The following is a 25,770-nucleotide window of genomic DNA, read 5'->3' on the forward strand; positions in this document are numbered from 1 at the left end:
CATTGGAGAGTTTTAGGTGTCCCCTGCAATCCAAATGGGAAAACACTATACTTCAAATGATTAATAGGGGTGCAAAACATATTCTTTAGCTTCGTGGATTCTGTTAAAGGAATTTGCTAGTATCCTTTCGTTGTGTCAAGTGTGGTCAAAGATTTAGCCTTACTGAGTTGCCCGAGAAGTTCATCCACACACAGCACTGAATTTGCATGGAACTGTAAAGCATGATTCAATCAATGAAAGTCGTTGCAAAGCACCAACTACCATTAGGATCGGGGAAGAGGACTATGAGGCTACACCAGGGAATAAAGCTTTCCTCAATAATACCAAGGTCTAGCATCTTGCTGATCTCAATTTCTACTCCTCCTCTTTTTGCTTCCTGAAGATGACACAGACATTCTCGAGTGATGACCCCTGGTTCTGTAATGATATCATGGGCCAGCAGGGAAGTTCTTCTAGGTTGCTCATTCACCACTTCCGGGATGGACAAAATTGCTGCTTCAAGCTCTTGCAATTGTTTGACCGTCAAATTGGTACCGAAATTAAGAGTGTTGCTTTGAGTGAAGAACGAGGTTAGCCAGAGTAGGGATCAGAGTCCCTGTCTTTCCATGGTTTCAGCAGATTCACATAGTATATTTGTTTGATTGGATGACACTTTAGTTGTTTCACCAAACAGATGAACAACTCCTTATCTCCTTAATTTTATAAGGGCCTTGCCAATGAATCAGTAATTTTGAGTGGGTAGTGGGAATCCAGACAATGACATGATCTCAGGGTGAAAATTCTCGCAGTATCATGTCACTGTCATAATAGTGAACCTGGGCTGATTGCACATGCTCCTTATTCATAATACTTTTAGAACTGGATGAATTTTGATGAAACTGTGTAAAGACTTTAAGATGCCCTAAGTAAGTTAATGCAATGACGCATTTAATAACACACACTAGCGTAGTGACTTTATCTGTACATATGAGTGTGGGTGATAGAGCTGTTGCACTCTGCAAAAAACTTGAGGCAGGAACCTAAATGTGCTTTTAACGTCTTGTTCCTACAACAGTCATGGGTAGCACCGAACGTTAGGACAAGTGACCAAAAGATTGCCAGCTCAATGCCATTGACTTATTCATTAACTCTATACATGTCACTGAATTTACTATACCTGTACTTCAAATATTAAATTATGGAAGTCACTGCAATATACTGTTTGGGTTTCTTGGTTATTTTGGATAAAATTTCCAATTACATAAATACATTTAAATACATATAACAATGAAATTACTTAGGGGCAGTGTTTTTTGCATGTCAGTATATCACACCAACTACAGTATGATGTTTCAAGATAATGTCACAACTGGTTTACTGTTAACTAGTTGTATCATGTTTCTGTTTACAGTACTATGAAAGACCTCTGTATAGTGTGCTTTTTTTATTTTAATAACATTTTAAGCCTTCTTCTATTGCACCCATCAGTACAATTTCCTATGAATGTATTCTTTTAGATTTGGCCTCTATCGCAGGGTCTTTCTTAGTCTGGTAGGCAAACTTGTCTGCCTTAGACAAGCCAATCACCTTCTGTTTCAAACCATATCTGTTTTCTAAATAATACAATGTCTACAGGACTAAAACTGAGAATTAGACAAATAAATAAATAAAGCATGATTGCGCATTTGTATTTTGGTAAATTATCTTGTTGCTTTTTCTCACCCTTTCCAGTTTAATAGGCACAGTGTAATCTTTTACATTTTGCCTAATCACCATACTTAAATGCTATTTAGGATTTATTTGTATATGTGGTGTACATTGGGGCGGCTGGAATCAAGATACATTTATACAGTAGACTAAACTGAGTTGACTCAGCTTTGTATTTTTCAGCATTTAATTATAATTTAGCTTAAAAAAGAGCAGATTATTATTTTTATGTGAAGTTGAGAAAAATAAACACAATCGAAAAAAGGAGAATATAATAAAGTGGCATTTTTTTCAAATACCGTATATACTCTCGTTTAAGTTCTCCCATGGATAAGTCGGGGCTTCTGGCATTTTATAATATTGGTCGTATTAGTCGAATGTAGAAAACTCGCCCTATTGGTCCAAGAGATTATGATATGCTAACACGCACCAGAGAGCACACTGCCTTTTTTTCTATGTATTGTGCCTACGTGATCACATGGTAAAAACTATTCCGAAGCGATGTTTGCACTGTTTTTTTGTTTTTTATATCTCACACCCTCATACACCTTTATCGTAAGAGCATCCCTTATCTATGATAGAGTGTTCAATCAGAAGAAAATATGAAGCTGGTTTTCAACTAAAAGTCATTGAAGTGCCGAAAGAAATTGGCAACTGCACTGCTGCAACAAAATTTGATGTGTCTGAGAAATTAGTGCGAGATTTGAGAAAGCAAGAAGATGTTAAAAAAAATAAAAAATAAGTGTCGTATTTTCAACGGGCTTATAAGTCGGGTCTGATTTTATGGTCAATGTTTCAGGTTTCAAGACCTGACTTATACGCGAGTATATACAGTATTAGTATTTCTCCAGGAGTTGGAAATGTGAATCATCAACAACAGAGATTATTGAATAATAAAAAAGAAATCTTCTGGAATACTTAAAAACACTTGTAGAAGCAACTCATTATGTACATAATAATTCAATAATTTCTCTGTCCTTTTTCAGGGCATGGCCTTCACATTAGATGAAAGAATGCACCTTGGAATTCATGGTCTTCTCCCACCTTGCTTTCTTAGTCAAGATGTTCAAGTTCTCAGAGTCCTTAGAAACTTTGACATGAAGAAGGATGATTTGGACAGGTGGGTATTTAAAAAAGCTAGCATGCCTTTTGTTAACACCAGGCATTTCACATGCAGAAATTTTTCAAATAAAAATGCAAATTCATTGTTTCTCAAAAGCTTCAAACTATTCCAAATTCGCATGAATAATTTAAGATGCTTCTAATATCTGTTCTTCCGTTGCTTTCCTTCAGCTTAAATTCTACTCCCCTCCATTGGTTTCATTTGTTCTAGGCAAGATAAATTCTGTTAGCTATCAGAGGCCTACCCAGCAATTTTTACACACTGAGACAAAATAAGAATTCATCCTCTGTATAAGCAAGCATTCTTTAATAAGACCCTATTACAGGAACCAATGCTACTAAAATTTCCTAAAACATCCCAACTCCCAAACCAATCATATTAAAGCGCATGTCAAAATGTTTTGTCACTTTATTGCATCATGGACAGGCTTTTGTGACAGCTTCTCTTATCTGTGCAAATTGTTTTAATGTGAATTCCTAGTGTAACCTATCTTGCCCTTTCATTTGCCCATTCATACACTTACTCACCTTTAGAGATCACAATGCTCTTGCAGGCAGGACTACAATCAGTATAGCTCCTTTAGAGTTTATCCATGTATGACACTGTATTCACTGTACAGTTGCTGGGGCCATCCTTCCTCACTCCTGATTAACCTAGCCAAGAAAGGAAATTGATTCCCAAGCACTGGCATTATAATATAACAAAAAGTGCATTTAAGAAAGAATGCTTAATAAATTTTAATCTTTAAGCATTATATCAATTAGCCAGTGCCACAAACAAAAGCAAATGCAGTATGGCAATTCACAAAATACCACTTAAATTATCTTGCAAGCAAACAAAGATCAGCAACACATTTAATTTATAGGTGTTATGTACAGTACAGACAGTGCTAGTCTTATTGCTTGAAGTCTTGGCAGTGGGATTGACTCCCCTCCTCCTCTATCAGTGTATTTGTACACAGGAATGATTCTGTTTCTCTGACAACTTTGCCATTATCCAGAGTTCATAAAACTAAAATCCTCCTTCCAAAATCATTTTTGAAGCTCATGCTTCTAACTTCATAAATGGAAGACAACTGTGTGGAATGCTTGTATAGCTAAGATACACCTTTTGCTTATACATTTGATTTAAGCTGATTCTTACCTCTTATTAGCAGAGTAAGCATCCTACGCAGCAGCATTCTTAAAAGTCTGGACTTACAAAACCATAGAGCTTTACTTTTCCTTTATAAAAATATTCAGGTAATTCTTGTCTAAATACAAAAGCATTAACAGACAAGTTACTTTTTTTCAGTAGATCACTGATAATATACTGTTTTAACATAGAAAAGGAATAAATGTCTTTGTAAAAGTCCTTTTAAAAATGATACACAAAAGTACTGCTCTTTCCTCCTACACAATTAAAAAAAAATGCATTTGACATTTAGTGTATTTGCATTACACTGTGTGTAGTGACTGAAATATACAGTACCCCTGCACATAGCAGACTGATTGTTATTTGACTTCAGATCTATTGTTGCAAGCTCAGGATCCAGACCTCAAAGGGACATGCTACTTAGGTGTCTGGAGACTTTCTGAGGGTACAGGTAAACACAACACTTACAAGAGAACTTCAATCAATCAATCACATCTCCCGGCACAAATGCTCAGTTGCTGGCAAACCTCATATTGAGCCCTGGCCTTTGGCTCGCAGAGAACCAGGGAAATAGTGTGGCATATGGGTTGCCTATGACCCCAGGTAAAACAGAGCCGGGCAGTATATATAGGCACCTGAAAGGACAAAGTATCTGCCAGCACTGTTGCTGCTGAACATCCAAGTTGTGGTTGATGTCAGCAATCATTTATGGGGACACTCATCAGCAATCGCCACTAAGAGTCTAAGTCCATTCCTCCGTCTCCTGCGTCCGTTGGTCATTACAATATGTAAGCATAACATGGCAAATGAGGGCAATTATAAAGTTTGGTAGTGGGAATGCTCTGCAACTTCCTCAGCACTCCACTCCGTATTCTTATAGACAGAGACTATGGTAATTAACAAAGAAATGTGTTAAATTTTGTGTATTCAGGTTTTCCATAATTTGTATGCAATTTTTATTATTCAATTTTAAATAATTGTATGTTATTTTATTTTAATATAAAACCAAAAACAGCACACAATATAAGTGCAAATCACTATCTTTTATAGCTGGAGAGCTATATTGTGAAATGCCCGTGAGGAATATGAACAGAAAGGCTGATGCAGGTTCAGACACTGTTCTTCTAGTGCATCTTCAGCTTTAACAGTGTGGTTTATTCAGGTGCTGCATGTAGCAGCTTACCATCGTGATATTCCAGCACTGCTTTTCTATGCTGTTGGATGTTGTGTTAAATGTGGTGCTTGTTGACTAATGGTTGACTCCTGGAGATTGTAACAAAGAACCAAAGGGTTGAAGAAGACACTCTTACTTTCCTTCCAAGAGTGGAGGGCTTATTCATGTGACAGCAGCTGAGTCTGGATGCATATGGCAGCTAGAATTTAAGTTAAAATGTTTCTTTTGTGGCTGTCCATGACTCACACTACAATCATGCTTGATATATAATAGTTGTGTCTGGCCTTGGGTCTTTCCATCCCTAGCATTCTCAACACTGATACTGCAATAAAGGACTACCAAATATTTGGGGGAGTCAAACTAAAGTTAAAAATTTGGATTTATTAGAAAATGGAATGAACCTTAACAAAACTGATAATGTCATTTCTCAATGTAGTCTCCACCCTTCTCAATGCACTTGTGCAACCTGACTGGAAGTGCCTGGATTCCAGCAGAATAAAAGGTTTTGTCTTGTCCACACAATCACTCATTCACCCGAGTTAGTGTCAAACACTACATGCTGAAGGGTACTTCAGTCACTAGTACAAGTTACTGTCACTTGCTGGAGACCGAAGTGAAGCCTGCTATTTGATCCAAGCGCCAGGGTCTGCTGTCTCAAGGAGTCCTTTTGCTGCAAGACAATGCCCATCCACACACTGCTAAGAACAACAAGGATTGTCTGGAGAAACTGGAGTTTGAGGTATTGACACATCCTCCTCATTTGCCAGATTTGGCACCATGTGATTTCCACCTTTTTGGACCGCTAATAAACATCTGGGTGGTCATTGATTCAAGACAGATGAAGACGTGAAGAAAGCGGTGCACGAATGGATACGAAGACTAGACAAAACCTCTTATTCTGCTGGAATCCACACAGGTGGCGCAAGTACATTGAGAAGGGTGGAGACTACATTGAGAAATGACATTACCAGTTTTGTTAAGGTTTGTTCCATTTTCTAATAAATCCAATTTTCTAACTTTAGCTTGACTCCCCCTCGTAATATACAGGAACTGTAACTGTCAAAAGTAAACACTTCATCTGTCTGAAGTGACTGTTGGGCCTACATGAACTACTAGAACAACTTAAACTCACCTTACTGTATATCCTACACATGTCAGGAACTGTATTGGAGGCATACTAAAACATTGTTCCATAAGCATTTTCATCATGCATTATTTTCATGGTTGTGTTTGATGATTTCTTTTTTTAAATGGAACAACAGAATTTTTTTATAAGTACTCATCTGGTTTGAAATAGTAAGACTGAGAACATGGTGTGTGGTTTACATTGTTGTCATTTTCATCCTACTTGATTCAACTACATTCAGGATAAAAAAGGTTCACCACTGGATGAGCATGAGCACTCAGTTGAATGTACTGCCATGTACTTTACCTAAGCCATGCTAAAAAAACACACTGCGCATCATATGACAGCATCAGGTCCTGTAGGCTGCTTTTGTTGCACACCACACGTGAGACTGTCTACTTTGTGAAAAGAAGTATGTAGGATTTGTCTGTCCAAATGAATGTTTTCCAATGTTCACTAGAGCAGAGCTGACATTATTTCCCCCATTATAGTGCTTTTAATGTGTTATAACATCTTTATGTATTTAATAGAAGTTAAAATGACAAATACAATGCTTTAGATGCAGACTGCTTAGATTGCTTGATTTCCAAGTGAAAGTGAATGCCAAATGTCTCCTCAAGGATCATTATTTGTACTAGGGAGTCTGACCATATAACTCGTAATATTAAGTATCAACCTCAGCTTCCAATTAAGTTTAGGGCCAATTACAAAATATTGCTTTTAACATACAGTATAAAACTTGGAATGGCTCCATTGTTCCTTATTTATCTGACCGTATTAATGTGTACCTTGCAGAGCATACACTACACCTTGCAGAGCATACACTACAATCCCAAGTTTTCTAAAATTACAGTAACACATAAAGCTGTGTCTCATACCAGTCACTGATGGCACTTATGATCAGTCACTTCTAAGAATATGTTTAAGTAGATACACACATTGGTCATAATACCGGAAAGTGGAAGCATGTTGCAAGTTAATCTATACATTTGACAATAATCTTAAAGTGGCCTAAAATTTTAGTATAATTTGATCTCTTTGTACTCTTTCACAATACTTTGAATGGGATGTTCAAAATTATCTGCTTATTTTAAGGGAACCTGTGTCCCCTGAGGTTTGTTTCCTCCAAGAGCGCAATTAACTAGAAATTTTGTTTTTCTCTCCTACACAGGTAACTACACAAATCTCTTGTTAGCTGTTACTATAATTTCTTTTTCTTTTTTTTTTTTCAAGATTTATAGATATTTATAATTATGTCCGTTTAAATTGACATATGTGTTTATATTCTGTAAATTCTAAATAGTCATATACTTTTCTGTTGCTGTACTGTATTTATAAATCTCTGAGGATGTGACCACTCTAAATCCCTACATTTATTTGAATTTATGCACCTCAGCCTAACTATAAAGTCTCTTTCTCTCTCTCTCGCTCTCATAAGTAAATTGATATCAGACTGTTCTTGATAAACCTTCCTGCTCCCCTTTAGGATAATGTTTGCAATCCAATGACCTGGAGCTGTTAACTAGTTATTTTTAATTACTTGCTGTACTAAACGTTACTTACAGTATATTATTCACTTGCACCTTTTGCTCTTTTAATTCACTGTTATTTAATACTGGTTGCTTTTACTAATGGAAAATCTACTGTAATTAGCACTCCCAATGCCAGTTGATATGTTTCAAATTATCGGGCAGAAGACCATCTTGGCTCTCTCAGCTGTAAAGATGGAAACAACTGTAGACAAGCTACAAGCCCATTACAAACTCACAACAGGCAAAATTAGAGCTACTACATACCTAACAAATGTATTTATATAATACCAGTAATAGCGCACTGCAGGATAACGTGGAGTGAATACGCTTGACTTGAGCATTCATAGTTTTCATCCTCTTTCTCTGTACATTTAGCATTTGCTTGCTCAGAGGTTGATGCGCTTGCTGCTTCCTGAGCAGCTCTTGTTTTCTCCACCCTAGCGACCCGTTTCTTCTTTTCTTTTGTTGGTGTCTTTTCGCATTAAGACTGATTAAGTCAGTGTTTGTGTTGCAATTACTAAGTATGTTTTCTTTAAGTTTTCACTTAAGCTGGTGCTTAAGTCATCAATCTGCCTCAAGAATAACTTAAGATATGAAGAGGCAGAGGAAGTGGCAGCAAAGGTGGTAGGGATGAGAACGGCACCCGCACGCATGCGTCGCACGGTCTTGCTGCTGGCCACTGCCAAGAGTTGATTCTACAATAAAATAAAATAAAAATAAAAAGAGGAATAACCTTGGAGGTCAATCATCACTTCAAAAGTGAATAGTAGATGTCACGTAGTGTATGTGTACTAAATTTCAGGTCAATAGGTCAAACGGTTTGCGAGCTATGGGTGATTTAAAATCATGGTCAAACGAACAGCCATGGTAGCATATCATATATAAAGATGGAAGAAAATCAGTAGATACCAAGAAAAAGATGTATGGACACAAAGAGTGGATGCATGCTCCACACAGATAATGGCTGGGACAGATTTTGAATCCAGGAGACAGTAAATATGAGGTGGCCACTTCACAACATGTTGGAAATGCAAAATCTACAAAATTTATGCCATTTAATAGTGGTTTGTAAATCTGTCAGAGTAAGGATTTACTAAATAATAAAACTCTAAGATCTGTGTGTCTAATCCGTTCAGAGTAATCTGATAAATCATTTTGGTTTTTGAGACAAAATCGAAAGGGGAAGTGTGAGTGAGTCGCATCACAATGACAGAGTCTGAGAAGGAGGGTTTTATGGGAAGGAAGCACCGGTGAAGAACCATTACAATAATATGCAGTATGGTCTAAAATAGTTTGAAGTCTAAAATTTAAAGCTGTTTCGAAATCTGAAAGATAAAACAGTTAAGGGAAGCTTCCATGACTGCTTTTACACTAGCAACGATTAAGCCTTCCTAAACCATTCCATGATTCCATGAACATATTATTCATGGCTATAAAAATATATTCCTGTATAGCATATTAAAGTTAGAAAATCTTGAAATTGACTTAATGGCTAAAAGCATGAGTTTAATTTATCAGTAATTAAGCTGGCAGTAATATATTATTTTTATTTACATTTATTAAAATAAAAAAATAAAAATATCTAAGGTTTCTACTAAAATTGCAGCCATGCAGAGTTAAATTCTTTGCCATCCCACTCTTGTCTCCAACTGGGCAGCCTGTTTTGCTTGTCTGGATAGAACTGCAGGTGTGTGTTGTATTTCATGAAATGGTGGTTGACTTTGCTGTTTTTTATTTTCTTTTTATAAAGCTGCTGCTTCTTTTTTCATATGTGCAACACCATTTCCCTTTGTTCTTTCTTAATTAGAAGAACAAAGCTTTCAAGACTGGCACAAAACCAATGGAATAAGGCTCCAAACAATACATTTTTTTGTGCTTTACATAAATAAATTGATCTTTAGTGCGCAAATTTAATACATCATTGATATTTCTTCCTTTGCCAGTTTTCCACAGTGCCTTTTTCCACAGCTGCACAGATTTGGGGAATATTTCTGGGCCAAATCATTCTTTTTCAACCAGCTGTGCAATTTTCCCATCACTCAGAGGCCTTCTGCAGCCCCATGACTTCTGCTGTGAGAGGTGAAAACAACTGGCTCCCTGTGCCATGCTTTGTAGAGATTTACAAAACCCCACCAGGACATGCAAAGCCAGATAGAAAGATTTGCGCAGCATGCATGTTTTATCATCACTTTGAAATTCAACCATGACTGTAGGGTTTTTATGCCATGATGGGTTTTTATTGCTTTAGATAAAATCAGTTTCCTGGAGAATATAAGCTTGCAACATACTGGAAAAAAACACATAAATTAACAGCTTCCATCCGGTGCTTCTTTCCAACAATGAATAAATATTAAAAATACAAATGACCTACCAATTTTATGAGGACAAGTGAAAAGAAAATTAATTAATGAATTAAAATACAAGCAAAATTTGTCATTTAGGAATATTAAACTTTCTTAGTAGGTCAGCTTTAACTTTTCTAAATTATTGCAACTTAAGAGTGCTAATTAGATCATAATAGCCATATTTTGTATCAAAACAGTAATGCTGTTGTAATCCTCGAATCTAATTTTCTGATTTCTCTTTTTCCATTACTGCTGCATGGAAAATCACAGGTCATTCTATCAGCCGTAGTAAGGCTTGATTCTCCTCTGGCCAGGATGGCAGTCCAGTCAGTGCAAATCAATAATCATACTACCTCATAAGCAGCTAATGTGTCCTGGCAAACTGTGAGATCTAAAAATTTGTGAAAGTATATGAAATAAGGAATGAAAAATGTTCCGACTTTTAAAATGAAGCACTTATGGGAAAACAGATTAATAGATCCATATAGTTACTGTGATAATACATGCAATAAAAACTCACTTTGTTTCACTTTTTCTGGTGACAGTCAGGCTAGTGACCTACTGATTAGTTTTCCCAGTCCCCCACAACTTTCTCCAGCCATTCTTGGTCAATAAGCAGATGCTCCAAAGACAGTTGAAAGATATTGTATAATCACTTCAGGGTGTCCTGCCTTGTACAGCACCCGAGGGAGGCATTGAGGGGAAGTCGATTCTACATGCTCAAACAACCTCTACTGGCTCCTCTCGACCTGGAGAAGCCATGATTCTACTCTAAGGATTCCCCATATTACTGAACTTCTCACCCAGTCCTGGGGCCTCAGGTATAACGCCATGCGCAGAACTCACACTATAACATGGTGTAAGCACAAAAGCGGGAATGTGCGTACGCACAGAAAAATCCAGATGCAGGAATCTGTGCGTACAAAAACTTCCAAGTTCTTCCACTACATAAATCCCGATCAGCGTAAAAAGAAACGCACGTGCACGCGCCTGCTGTCCTGCCCCAACTCCTCCGAGAATTACGCCTCTTTGAATATGTAAATCAATAATAATAGCCCTTAACCTCAGCGTTCTGTGAAAAGGAAAAATAGAACAATTTCAGCGCATACCAAGTGGAGGCAAGGAAAAACATACTATTTGTTGGTTTAAACAGTGGTATAAACAAGAAAAGGAAGCTGATTGAGTGACATAATGTGTCGGAGAAACTCGAAAGCTCAAGTTCACAAAGTCACACAGTGCCCAAAATAAAAAAGAGTCGCATATCAAAGTCGCCGTGAAAAGGCGAGTCGTAGCTCACCGTCTGAGTTTCATATGAAAGCTTATTAGGGTACAGAGAAAAAAAAAGAAACACAGTGGGGAAATAAACTTGAAATTTCCACTTTAATCACATAGTTTATTTGGTCATTAAAGCAGAACATCATAAACTTCATCTTAAAATCATTTAATTTACTAGTTTCTTAAATCCCATCGTAACTAAAGTAGTACGTTAAATGCTTTGTTTTGTATTTGATGTTCTATGTGGTCTATGTGTGTGAATCACTATGTGTTTCTTAAACCGGCTTTCTCTACCTCCAACAGAATCCATTACATTCATGATATTACAACTCTCTGAATAACTAAAATACTGAGATGTATATGTGATATCATTTTCATGATGATAGGAGTTAAAGCACGTTATTAAACATGGGAACACAATGGCGCAGTGATTGTGCGCGACCTTTGATAAAATAATTTATTGTAGCAGTCTCTTTCAAATATACTATCCTCTAATTCCTGTCCATCCTTTTCTTTCTCCAAATACCCAATCAACCCTGTAATAGACGTTAAGCCATCTGTAAGCTTATAACGTTGATTCTTCAAAACTTTTAAGGAACATTGAAATATCTTTATAGTACATGTTTAATCATTCTATCCTTCACGCCAGTCCCAGTGAAGCATACAGTGCAAGGCATGCAGGAACAATCCGTGAACGGAGTGCCAGATCCTTGCTAGCGTAGCTACAACGTGTCCTTTAATTATTAACAATATAGATTATTTAAATAAAGTTAAAGTTTTTTTTGTATAATATAATAAACATATTTTGTTGCATTTTATCTTAAAAATGATATCGTCATCATATGTAAATACGCACTTTATAAAGTGGCTCAAGTTGTGCAATATTATAACTGTATCACAGGTTTACAGTGAGGTAATTGTACTTATAAGTGCAAACAGTTCTACAAGGAGCAGTTGATGGACTGATTGAGTGCGTTTAGAGCTCTTGGGAGGAAACTGTTTCTGAACCGCGAGGTCCATACAGCAAAGGTTTTTAAGCGTTTACCGTGTGAGTAGCAGTTCATTAGACAGCATGGCTGAGGCAGCGTGTTCTTGATGCTGTATACCGATAATTCTCTTCCCGATCAGCTGCTCCAAGTGGTGCAGTGAGAGTAATATGGAAAAAGATGATCCGGTGTGGCAACCCCTAACGGGAGCAGCTGAAAGAAGAAGAAGTTGCAGTGAGAGTAACAACGCTAAAGCAGTTATGGTATTTAGATTAGCTTGACCATTCTGAGGACCATTATATTGTTACAGGTTAATTACAATCACATGCATTAAATAATAAACAATATGCACTTAATTTTAGTGTATTTTTAAAGCTGCGTCAGTAATGTGGATCTGAAAAAGAAAGATAAACCACACGGGAACAGTAGCACTGCTTTGACGCTGGGTGCCGCCAGTCTACAAAACCAAGCAGAGAACTTGCGTACAACAGGGTATGAGGTACCGTGGAAATGTGCGTAGCTTTACGCCAAGTTTAGGTTTTATACATCGCGATTTCAACAACAACAACAACATTTATTTATATAGCACATTTTCATACAAAAAGTAGCTCAAAGTGCTTTACATAATGAAGAAAAAAAAATAAAAGACAAAATAAGAAATTAAAATAAGACAACATTAGTTGATTTGAACGTGGAAACGTTCTTATGCAACATTTCTGTGCATACGCATCGTTTATTCATGAGGCCCCTGGTGATTGATTTCAGCATACATTGGCAGGAACCTTATTTTGGCCATTAGTACTCACTTTCTCATTTTGTCATTCACTACCCCAGAGCACATTACCATTGGTAAGGATGCAAGATGTAGTCTTACCAATACATTTTCTCCTTTGTCAGGAGACTTATTTCTCACTACAAACCAATAGACTGATGCATCATTTGTAAAACTGTCACCTCCACCATCTCTCAAGAATAATAGCTCAAAGTAATTGAACTCCTCCACTTACCTGAAGAAATCAGGCCATTGTTTTCTGGGAGATGACCATAATATCACATTTTGGATATACTAATTATTATCCCAACCATATCACTGTCTGCTGTGAACTATTCTAATGCACACTGAAGATCACAATCTGATAAAAACATATTCCAAATAATACATCTCACAAATGAGAACAGACTATTCAGTCCATCATGCTCATTTATTTAACTGAAACTAAACTGTCCCAGTATCTCATCCAGATATTTCTTAAAGGTTAGCAAGGTTTCTCCTTAAACTTCATGATAAGGCCAGAGAAGCAATCCTTAGGTTTTCAAAATGGATATTGTCAATCCTCAGCTGTGCCTTGATATAGTGTCCATAGCATTAATCAGAAACTTGCAAGGAGAGAATGTGCATGCCTCACAGAGTTGAATGACCACATTGAAGGTTTCAGCTTACAAAGTATGCAAACGTAATGGTCACTACTCAAATATAAGGAACTAGTTTCCCTGGAACCCCATATACTTGCAGCAACTTCCATGGGACACTGTATTTTACATACTCTTCTACAAATCCACAAAACACATGTAGACAGGATTGATAAATTCTTTCGTTTACTCAAATACCTGTGCAGAGTTAAAAGAGTTGCCCCATTGCCAACTTATTGCTATCCCTGAGTATGAGGCTAAACTTGCTGATCTTCTGCCTTGCCACAACAGAGCTTTTTAATTAACAATGAAACTTCAGCTACAAAGAATGAACCAACCCCACCCAATAACTCTGGCTCTGATGAGGGCATATCCATTAGTTTTAAGAGTTTCTCAAAGTACTCAGTCCACCATTCAATGATGTCCTTTGTTGATGTCAACATTTCCCCACCCTTGCTGAAAACTAGTCTGGACAATATTCTGCCTACACCTTCTGAGTAATCAGATGTTTTGCTGGAACCTTTCTGAAGTCATGCAACAGTCATTTTCCATTTCCTGATAACACTCAATCCACATATGTAGTAGGTGGCACCTTTTTACCATACTGGGAACTCTCATTCAAATCTGGAGACCCTACTGCTAACATGGCACGGAAGTCATTTTTCTTCAGCTTGACAGATTCATTTTATTGCTGGTGTCCATCAGTCAGGTGGCACGGTGTTGCAGTGGTACCACTGCTGCCTCACAGTAGGGAGACCTGGGTGCACTTCCTGGGTCCTCCCTGCGTGGAGTTTGTATGTTCTACCACAGTCCAAAGACCTGCAGGTTAGGTGCATTGTTGATTCTAAATTGTCCCTGGTGTATGCATGTGTGTGTGTGTGTGTGTGTACCATGTGGTTGGCTGGCACCCAGCCCCGGGTTTGTTTCCTGCCTTGCACCCTGTGTTGGCTAGGATTGGCTCCAGCTCACCCCCGTGACCCTGTAGTTAGGATATAGTGGCTTGGATAATGGATGCCCATCAGTCTTTACTTTTGTGTGATTATTAAGTGAACTGCAGCTTCATGTATGCATTCTCCAAGATGGCAGCCCATACTGGCAGCAGTGGGTGCAAGGCAAGATCTGTCCCTGGGCAGGGCATTAATCCTTTGTTGGGTCAAAAATCCTCACAGACATTCACTTATACTTAGTCAATTTAATCTTACTAGTAAGCCTAACTATACACATCTACACTATATTATAGGAAATGCAGACATGGAGAAAGACTGTAAAGCTTGTAGTGAATAAAACCAAAAAAGTTATATAACTACATTGAATGATGCTTGGTAGTGAATCAGGTTGATAAAGTCACTGTACAACACATTAGTAAATAACTAAAGTTTGTCAATTAATTATTCAATCATTAATTACAGTCCCCACTGTTATTGAATCTCAACAACTGTCTGCATGATTTATGCCTAGTTCTAGCATTTCACTGATCACCTGCTGCAGATTCATATATGTGAGCAGTTCTGATTTTATTAGTACAAGAAAGTGTGTTTGTTCAGATTATTATTTCACATCATTGTAAACTATATTATTCATACTTTGAATAATCAGAATATGAACCTAACTGGGATATCCATCCATCCATTTTCTAACCCCTGAATCCAAACACAGGGTCATGGGGGTCTGCTGGAGCCAATCCCAGCCAACACAGGGCAGGAACCAATCCCAGGCAGGGTGCCAACCCACCGCAGGACACACACAAACACACCAAGCACACACTAGGGCCAATTTAGAATCACCAATCCACCTAACCTGCATGTCTTTGGACTGTGGGAGGAAACCGGAGTGCCCGGAGGAAACCCACGCAGACACAGGGAGTACATGCAAACTCCACACAGGGAGGACCCGGGAAATGAACCTGGGTCTCCTAACTGCGAGGCAGCAGCCCTACCACTGCGCCACCGTGCTGCCCTTAACTGGGATATGCATTTTGGAATAAGATGTTTACATGAGCAGTGTCATACATGCAGTATATAGGAAATGCTTCATAACCTGGTAAGTAAGAGGTCCTTTGTAATATTTTATTTTTGCTCATTAATTAATTTTTATAGGGGCAAAAACTAATGAAACTGGCCATATATCCATAATGTCTGAAGGGACATTGGCTATATGCTAACCAAATAAGCTTGATGACCTGAATGATCGCCTTTTTGTATGAAATATCTTATGTTCTTAGGTCTGCAGATGGTTATGGCACCAGTTTTTAAATCAACAAATATATAAGGCATCCTTTAGAAAATATAGAATTAAGCTTCAATTTTACCCTTCCTCGTTTCCTTTTAAAAAAACTAACTTGTATAATTAGTCACTTAAAAAGGAGAAAATGTTTTAGACTAAACATATTTGTCCTGAAAAACCTCCTAATTCTCATAACCTAGTCTTATGTTTCAAAGAATTGATTTCCATTCTGATGCACTTCACAGGGAGTGTTTCTTGGAATTTTCTAAATGTGTTATAGTAAAAGCAACATCTCAGATTGTTATTTAACTTTCAGACATTTAGGTGTAGACAGTGGGTGGACTTTTAAGACTTTATTGCCTCTGTAGACATTTAGAAGTAATTAGGGTGTCATGGAAAGTTTTCTGATTTTCATCTATTTTTTTTACCACTCAATGCATTTAATTCAGTTTAGATTTGGGGAAGGTGAGTGTTCTGACTACAAGCACTTAATGGAACAGGCACTCAAATTAGGCTGCCCTATTTCACAAAGGTAGAAGCAACAAAATAGGTAAAAGCATTACTTCTCTGCACCTCATTATAAGAAATTTAATGTGGTGTGTACAGTGTAATGACTGTAAGAGGCTTTGCGTGTTGGCAATCTGTGTTTCTCACCTAAGTCTAAATAACACAGCATAGGTGTCCATTTGTATAGCAACATTATCTATTAAACAAAGAGTTGTGAGGTGGTCTTGCACTCTAATCCATGCAAAATGCCAAGTATGCACGCATACAAAGGAATTTAACTTTGGTGTTTTTTTGACTCTCCAAGGACAGTTACATGACAGCCATACACACAATTAATAAGTACACACCTGAGATAAATACAAGACACACAATGTAAATGTATGCATACATTGTGCACAGCAATGCAGGAAATACTGAAACATATACACATTAACTAAATGTAAGAATATTGTGAGATATTAATGTCCCCATACTAAGCAAGGAAACCTGAATTAACCATTTACGAGGTTGACAGCTTGTGGAAAGGAGCTGTTCTTATATCTGCTTGTTTTGCTGTAAAGCACCTATAACTAAAACACCAATCTGTGAAGACCAATTTTCTAAGAAATTCTTTTTCTCAGTTTTTACCTTTTTAACACTGCACAAAACAGCACTTTCTGGGATCAAGTTGTTTAGTGTTTTTCTCCTTGATTTTACCAGGTAGCTACAGTGCCCTCCATAATCCTTGGGATAAAGACACATTTTTCCTTGATTTGCCTCTCTTTTCCACAGTTCAAAATTACAAATCCAACAATTCAGATGTGATTAAAGTGCACATTGCAGACTTTCATTTAAGGGTACTTGTATACATTTCAGTCACAAGGTATAGAAATCGCAACATTTTTTTAAATGCCCCCCCCCCCCATTTCAGTGCACTATAATGTTTGGGACAATGTTTGTGATTACTCAGCTGTGTTTCATTGCTTCATTAGTGCTGACATAAGATAGCCAGGCTTGTTTCTATCCCTTGGAGTCTGTAGTTGCCCATGTTCAACATGAGGATGTGTGTCATTATGAGACTGAAAAACACGAATAAAACCAGCAGAGGCATTGGTTAAACTTTAGGATTACCTAAATCATCTTTCTGAAATATCATTTTGAAGACAAAATACACTGGTGAGCTCAATAATTGCAAAGGGACTGGTAGGCCAAGGAGGACCTCCAATGCAGAAGAATCCTCTCTATGGTAAAGCTCTCAAATGCCTGTCCCCCAAATCAGAAACCATCTCCAGGAGGCAGATGTAATGTCAGAGACTAGGATTCACAGAAGACTTCATGAACATAAATACAGAGGCCAAACTGCAAGATGCAAACTACAAGTTAGCCACAAAAACTGGATGGCCAGATTACAGTTTCTGAAAACGTACTGTAGGCCTGCAGAATTCTGGAAAAAGGTCTTGTGGACAGATTAACTTGTATCAGAGTGATGGCAAGAGCAATGTGTGGAGACAAAAAGGACCTGCCCATGATCCAAAGCATACCATCTCATCTGTTAAAACATGGCGGTGGGGGTGTTATGGCTTAGGCATGTATGGCTGCCACAGGTCCTGGCACACTTATCTTCATTGTTGATGGAACTGCTTACACAATGAATTCTAAGGTGTATAAAAGCATCTTATCTGCTCAATTTCCAGTAAATGCCTCCAAACTTGTTTCGCGGCGCTTCATCCTACAACAAGGTAATCATGCCAAACATACTGCTAAGGAAAAAAAGGAATTTTTTAAACCTATAAAATTGAAAATTCTTGAATGGATAAGCCAGTCACCTGATTTAAATCCAACTGAGCATGCCTTCCATATGCTGAAGAGAAAACTTAAGAGTGCAAGCCCCCAAAACAAGCAGGAGCTGAAGATGACTGCATTAGTGGCTTGGCAGAGCATCACCACAGAAGATACTCAGCACCTGGTGATGTCTATGAATCGCAGACTTCAATCAGTCATTGCATGTAAGGGATATGTGACAAGGAACTAAATATGACTACTTTAACATACCTATCATTGCTATGCCCCAAATATTATGGTGTCCTGAAGTGTGAGGACAAAGGAGAAAAAGTATTGTCATTTCTACATGGGGTAATGACATGTATGCAAATACCCTTAAATTACGTCTGCAATTTGCACTTTAATCACATCATTTTAAACGTTGGAGCAGAGGAATAAATCAAGGAAAAGTGTGTCTTCATCCCAAACATTATGGAGGGCATTGTATGTTGCTAAAAGTAAAGGACAGTTCAATAAGTATTGTCAATAAGTAATAAAACACTCCTATCTTGAGATTTCTGCTTTCACATTTTTGGTCAAACATTCAAAGTATTTTCCAAATGCATCATAAATAACATGCCTTTAACTGAAACTTTTCTGAAGACTGCACCTTGCTTCAATTTCAAGCTCATTTTGAGAAAGATGTGTCTCAGTCTACCAATGTCCCTTTGACCATAGCTATATCATGTTCCTCCAGTTATTGTTGACATGCATAGGGGCACTGATTTGGAAACTGGGCACTTTGATGCTCTACTGACTCTATTGTGCCATAGGGCACACCCCTTGTCCATTACTATTAGTGTTTAATGGTACTTGGTCACAATTATGTTGCCAGTGCTGTGCAAATCTTCTAGTATTGGCTACATCTGTACCAGTAGACATTTAAGTATAGTAAATAGTAAATAGATATTTAAGTATAGAAGATAGACAGACTACTAAGGATGGGACTGTGCTAGCTTTGCAATTGAATTTCAGATATTCTGTACTTTATTTGTGTCATTTAATGTATTTATTTTTAAATTACTGACATGTCTATGTTGTGAAGGAAAGAAGATTAATTATTATTTAATAGCTACGGACTTCTTCCCACATTTATTTGCTGTTTATATATTTAATAGAAACATTTTTGAAAACTATACTTCCTTCATGTACTTATAAATTGTTTAAAGTCAGACATTTCAGCTTCCATTAATAAAGATTAATTTTCACTTTTTCATAAATCCAAGTCTGTCAGGAACTAATGTATGACTCCTGTCTACTGATGTCAATCGTGTATTCATTATTTTATTAGACTCTTTATTTTGATTTGCTTCACTAATGCTTAAGCTTTTATGTCAACTAAGTGTGGGTGTGTGAGTGTGTAGGAGTCTTTTTCTCTGAATGTTGGATTTGTAATGTTATATTCAACTGTCTAAATTAATATAAAAACAAGAGCTGTTAAAAGAATTGTATAAATAAGAAATTAAGGCATCTTAAATTTTAAAGGTTTGACAGCAGGCTGTGTCTGTTGAAACAACAAATCCAGCAGCCTTCTTGTTCATGTAAAATTATACGTGAGATAGAAAGATTTGCAGTCAGTATTTCCATTCAAGACTTGAAAGAAGATTCTAATTTTAAAGATGAGCTGCAATTTAATATTTTAGGAGTGGCTGTAAAAACTAGTTATTTTCCTACTTTTGTAACAGAACTTTGTCCTTGATGAATCGTGGTTATTGTACCATTTTCCCAATATTGTGACTAATGTATTAAAAGTTAAATGTTCTGTATACTGTGTGGAGATGTAAATAGTAAAAAGATTTTATTTTTATCCTTTTATTATTGAAACATTTAAAAAATACATTTTCCATTTCTGCTTTCATTTATTTTAACTTCTATGAATTTGCCTAAAGTGTGGTCAAGATTTTTGAAATAAAATGTGTAAAGAGTTGCAGCTGTAAAGTGAAATATAAAAGGCAAAACTTTACATTGGAACTGAAACAACAACAACAACAACAACATTTATTTATATAGCACATTTTCATACAAACAGTAGCTCAAAGTGCTTTACATATTAAAGAATAGAAAAATGAAAGACATAATTATAAAAAATAAATCAACATTAACATCGAATAAGAGTAAGGTTCAATGGCCAGGGGACAGAAAAACAAAAACTCCAGACGGCTGGAGAAAAATAAAATCTGTAGGGATTCCAGACCATGAGACCGCCCAGTCCCTCTGGGCATTCTACCTAACATAAATGAAACAGTCCTCTTTGGATTTAGGGTTCTCACGGAAGGGCTTGATGATGATGATGGTCACGTAGACTTCTTCCTTTTAATCCGTCCATCATTGTTGGAGCATCATGAAGCTTTGAGTAGGTGGAGGTGGCGCAGGCCACCACCACAAAGAAACCGGAAAAAGAAACAGAAAAGAGAGTAGGGGTCAGTACCGATTTTAGAGCCACCATGAATAGTTGTTATGATGAATTGAACATACAGAGTATCAGGATTAAGTTAAATTACGATTAAAATGAAGTTATAAAAGGCCATGTTAAAGTAATGTGTTTTCAGCAGTGTTTTAAAGTGCTCTACTGTATCAGCCTGGCGAATTCCTATTGGCAGGCTATTCCAGATTTTAGGTGCATAACAGCAGAAGGCCGCCTCACCACTTCTTTTAAGTTTTGTTCTTGGAATTCTAAGGAGACACTCATTTGAGGATCTGAGGTTACGATTTGGAATATAAGGTGTCAGACATTCCGATATATAAGATGGGGCGAGATTATTTAAGGCTTTATAAACCATAAGCAGAATTTTAAAGTCAATTCTGAATGACACAGGTAACCAGTGTAGTGACATCAAAACTGGAGAAATGTGTTCTGATTTTCTTTTCCTAGTTAGGATTCTAGCAGCTGCATTCTGCACTAGTTGCAAACGATTTATATCTTTTTGGGTAGTCCTGAGAGGAGTGCGTTACAGTAATCTAGTCGACTGAAAACAAACGCGTGAACTAATTTCTCAGCATCTTTCAGTGATAAAGAGGTCTAACTTTACTTATGTTTCTTAAGTGAAAAATGCTGTCCTAATGATCTGATTAATATGTGATTTAAAATTCAGATTACAGTCAACAATCACCCCTAAGCTTTTTACCTCCGTCTTGACTTTTAATCCTAATGTATCCAGTTTATTTCTAATAGCCTCATTGTATCCATTATTGCTGATCACTAAAATTTCAGTTTTCTCTTTATTTAACTTGAGAAAATTACTATTCATCCATTCTGAGATACTAGTCAGACATTGTGTTAGTGAATCAATAGAATCAGGGTCATCAGGTGCTATTGATAAGTACAGCTGTGTGTCATCAGCATAGCTGTGGTAGCTCACGTTGTGCCCTGAGATAATCTGACCTAACGGAAGCATGTAGATTGAGAATAACAGCGGACCCAGGATAGAGCCTTGTGGAACACCATATTGGATATCATGTGTCTTGAGTTGTAATTCCCACAACTAACAAAATATTTTCTCCCTGTCAGGTAGGATTCAAACCAATTTAAGACACTGCCAGAGAGGCCCACCCATTGACTAAGGCGATTTCTAAGAATGTTGTGATCAATGGTGTCAAATGCAGCACTCAGATCTAAGAGGATGAGAACAGATAAATGGCCTCTGTCTGCATTTACCCGCAAGTCATTTACTACTTTAACGAGTGCAGTTTCTGTGCTGTGATTTGTTCTAAAACCTGACTGAAATTTATCAAGAATAGCATGTTTATTTAGGTGGTCATTTAACTGCATAATGACTGCCTTCTCTAGAACTTTACTTAAGAAGGGCAGTTAGAGATGGGTCTAAAATTTTCAAGAGCTGAGGGGTCAAGATTATGTTTCTTAAGTAGGGGTTTAACTACAGCAGTCTTAAGACAGTCTGGGAAGACCCCAGTATCTAGTGACGAATTTACTATGTCAAGAACATTATCAATTAGCACGCCTGATACTTCTTTGAAAAACCTTGTTGGTATCGGGTCAAGGACGAGGTGGAGGGTTTTAATTGAGATATTATTTTTGTAAATCAGGTAAATCTATCCTAGTGAAAGAGTTTAATTTGTTTATAACAGGATGTTGGGGTTTAGGGGATCCTTAGTGTTGGGGAGATATACTATGTTATTTCTAATATCATTAATTTTTGATTGAAGAATACAGCGACAGCCTCACAGGTTTCACTGGAAGCACTTAGGAGGCATTCCTTTGAGCTACCTGGGTTTAGTAGGTGATCAATTGTTGAAAATAAGACTCTAGGATTACTAGCATTGTTATTTATAATATTAGAGAAATAGCAGCGTCTCTCAAGACGGACAGTGTTATTGTATTCTGTTATTTTGACTTTTAATATTTCGTGGTGGATAGTAAGTTTACTCTTCCTCCATTGACGCTCAGCTCTACGGCATGTTCTCTTTAAATCAGACACTCTTTGGGTCTTCCATGGTATAACAATGCTAGAAGATTTTTTCACTGTCTTTTCAGGTGCAACTATGTCAACAGCAGCTCTCACTTTAGAATTAAATCTTTCCACCTTACTATTTACATTGTCCTCGCTATTATAGCTGGCACTATAAACGGACTGATTGCTTAAAATGTTTGTAAGTTTTAAAGCTGCTGCGAATCAAAGAAGCGTTTTTTAACAATATGCTTCTCATGAGTGTTTTTATCATTATTTCTATATTAAAAAGTAGAAGAAAATGGTCTGATAGACCAATATCAATGATCTGTTTTATATCAACTTTCAGTCCTTTAGTAATCACTAAGTCTAATGTATGACCTGCTTTATGTGTAGGCTGATTTATGAGTTGTCTCAAATCAAAAGAATCCAGGAGGTTCATAAATTCTTTTACTTTTAGATCACACTGATTATCTATATGAAAATTAAAGTCGCCAACTATTAGGAGTGTGTCATAATTAGTAATTAAAATTGACATTAAGTCAGAGAATTCCTCAAAAACGACGTTATATTTAGGAGGTCTATACACGGATAGTATTAGAACTTGAGAATCTCCATGAATAACAACGCGAGATACTCAAAGGACTTGAACTTACCAAAACTGACATCTTTACATTTTAATCGCTCGAGTAAATGTTAGCCAATCCGCCCCTTTTCCCTGGCGGTTTGAATGAGTAAAACTGTAATCCGGAGGCAGATTCGATTAAAACTGACGCGCATCTGAATTCAGCCATGTTTCATTTAGTGCAATAAGATCTATTTTTATCACTAATAAGATCGTTGATAAAAACGTTTTGTTAGTTAAAGCTCTGACATTTAATAGTGCCATATTTAATGTTTGGAGGTGCAGAGATGAGTACTATGTGCGTTATTGTTATTTGGAATAGGAACTAAATTATTATTATTAGCGCTCTGTGTATATTTTTGTTTAATCTGATCTGTTTTATAGTTTTAATACATTGTTCCTCTAAAATAGTGATTTTAATTAGATTATTGGAGTTTATGCCGTATTTCCTAGGTTTTCTACGTGCATTGAGATTGCTTATTACAGTATTAATGGTGTGAACTTTAACGGAAGACTCTATTAAACATTCATCATGTCCTGGCACAGCAGTATTATTTCGGAAGGGTTAAGAGCAGAGATAGATTGTCAAGATAAACGAATTACCTTCAATATGTTTTCGGAGAGGACCCGGGCGCCGAAACTGTTCGGATGCAGGCCATCACGCTTGAAGAGACGCGCCTTTCCAAAAGAGATTCCAATTGTTGATGAAGCCGACATCCTTCTTCTTGCAGAAACCCTGTAGCCAGTTGTTCAACCCTAGCAGACGACTGTAGTACTCGTTGGATCGTCTGACGAGAGGTAGTGGACCGAAGCGAAGATCTTTGCCGATGGGGTCCTCTCCTTCGTGTCTCTAATCAGAGCTGCGAAGTCAGCCTTCAGGATTTCTGATTGTCGGTGCCTTATATCGTTTACGCCGCATGCAAGACGATTGATCCAACTGCCCTCTCCTTGTGTTTCTCGTAGACTGCTGGCGACGTTTCATTACATCTCGGACACGAGCACCGGAAAACAAGAAACAAACGATTTTGCATTAGGGCATGCGACATTAAGGTTTCTAACGATGGAATCACCTACCACTAATACATCACCAGGTGCTGAAGGCGAAATGGGGACGCGTAGAGGGTCAAACCGGTTCTTAGATAAAATGCTCGCCTGTGCCGATGGAGGTGCTCTGGCCTTGAACCCCCGCCTGCATAGCTGAAATCCACCGAGGTCAGCAGCGGCGCCGCTCCTACGAGACGCGGGGGTGAGGTCGGCACAACGCGGGGTTGATGTTTCGCCGGTTCCAGATGGCAAGGACGGTTTATCCAACAGCCGGGCCTTCAGATTTCTCAGGTATTTCCGTCGGGACAGGAGTTTCTGAATCTTTTCATCAAGTGCTTGGAGTTCCTCAATTACGATTTCAACGCGAAGTTACCCCACTGTCGGCCATTTTCTACTTCGTACCCTAGGAGAAATGAGAGAAATGAGAGAGAGAGAGAGGTTAGGATCACGGAACAAGCAGTGTTGTGAACACGACGGAACCACCATCTATATAACAGACAGACTATATAACAGAAATCACAGTGACACACTGAAAAAATAAGTTAGTCTGTTTATATTTTTATGTGGCACCCTTCATAGTCAACACCATTAAAACTTTTCTTTAAAAATAAACATCATTACAATAGCAGAGGATGTGGGTGAAGTCAAACGGACTGCGTGTTATAGATACATTTAGTACAAAGTAAAAATGATCAGTCATTGTTAAGAGAATGCAAATAAAAATGTATTCAATACCATTCCTTAGTGGCTACTTTCCAACAGCTCTGTCCATAATTTCCATACAAATGTTTCCATAGTTTATTTTATAATGTATATTGAGTTTTTAGCAAGCAAAAACAATGATGTACTATATCGCTAGACGCTAATACAATATATTATACTATAAGCTTTACTCCCCTTTAAGGTATTCTGAATCATTCTTCACTTCAGTTCCCCCCAAAAATGAGATCTAGGATTGCTCTAGAATTGAAATATAAAAGACGTACTATAGCTATAAAAGCCTTTGGCTTTACAATGAATTAGCTGAGTTGAGTCCCAATGAGTAGACTTTTTTTTTTTTAATTTAAGACAATACAGCACATCCCTGAGCCATGGCCAAGTAGTGGGATGTATGAGTTTGGTTTGACTTGAGCAAAAAAGGGCTGCAAGCTTGAAATATATCTGTTGTGACTGTTTTGACTTTTCCATAAAACAGAAAAATTGTATGTTGAAGTGTACAATAAATGTCAGAGGTATCTTTATAAGCATATGGCAGAACAAGATCACAGTTTATTATACCAAAAAATCTAGAACCAGCATCATAAGTGAAAAGGGCTAATAATCTTGAAATCATAAGAAGAGAAAATGGTCAAAACCTTAAATTCCTTTAAATAA

General features: G+C 37.3%; 1 protein-coding gene across 1 annotated transcript in view; it reads left to right on the forward strand.

The window, feature by feature from the left end:
* me1 (malic enzyme 1, NADP(+)-dependent, cytosolic) overlaps positions 1-25,770 on the forward strand; it is a 660,804-nt gene that overhangs the window by 285,741 nt on the left and 349,293 nt on the right. Inside the window, exon 2 of the mRNA XM_039747586.1 lies at positions 2,673-2,806. Coding sequence (XP_039603520.1) covers positions 2,673-2,806 — 134 coding nt within the window. The remainder of the gene's footprint in view (positions 1-2,672; positions 2,807-25,770) is intronic.

This window comes from Polypterus senegalus, chromosome 3, assembly GCF_016835505.1.
Source record: "Polypterus senegalus isolate Bchr_013 chromosome 3, ASM1683550v1, whole genome shotgun sequence".
In the NCBI taxonomy this organism is placed as follows: domain Eukaryota; kingdom Metazoa; phylum Chordata; class Cladistia; order Polypteriformes; family Polypteridae; genus Polypterus; species Polypterus senegalus.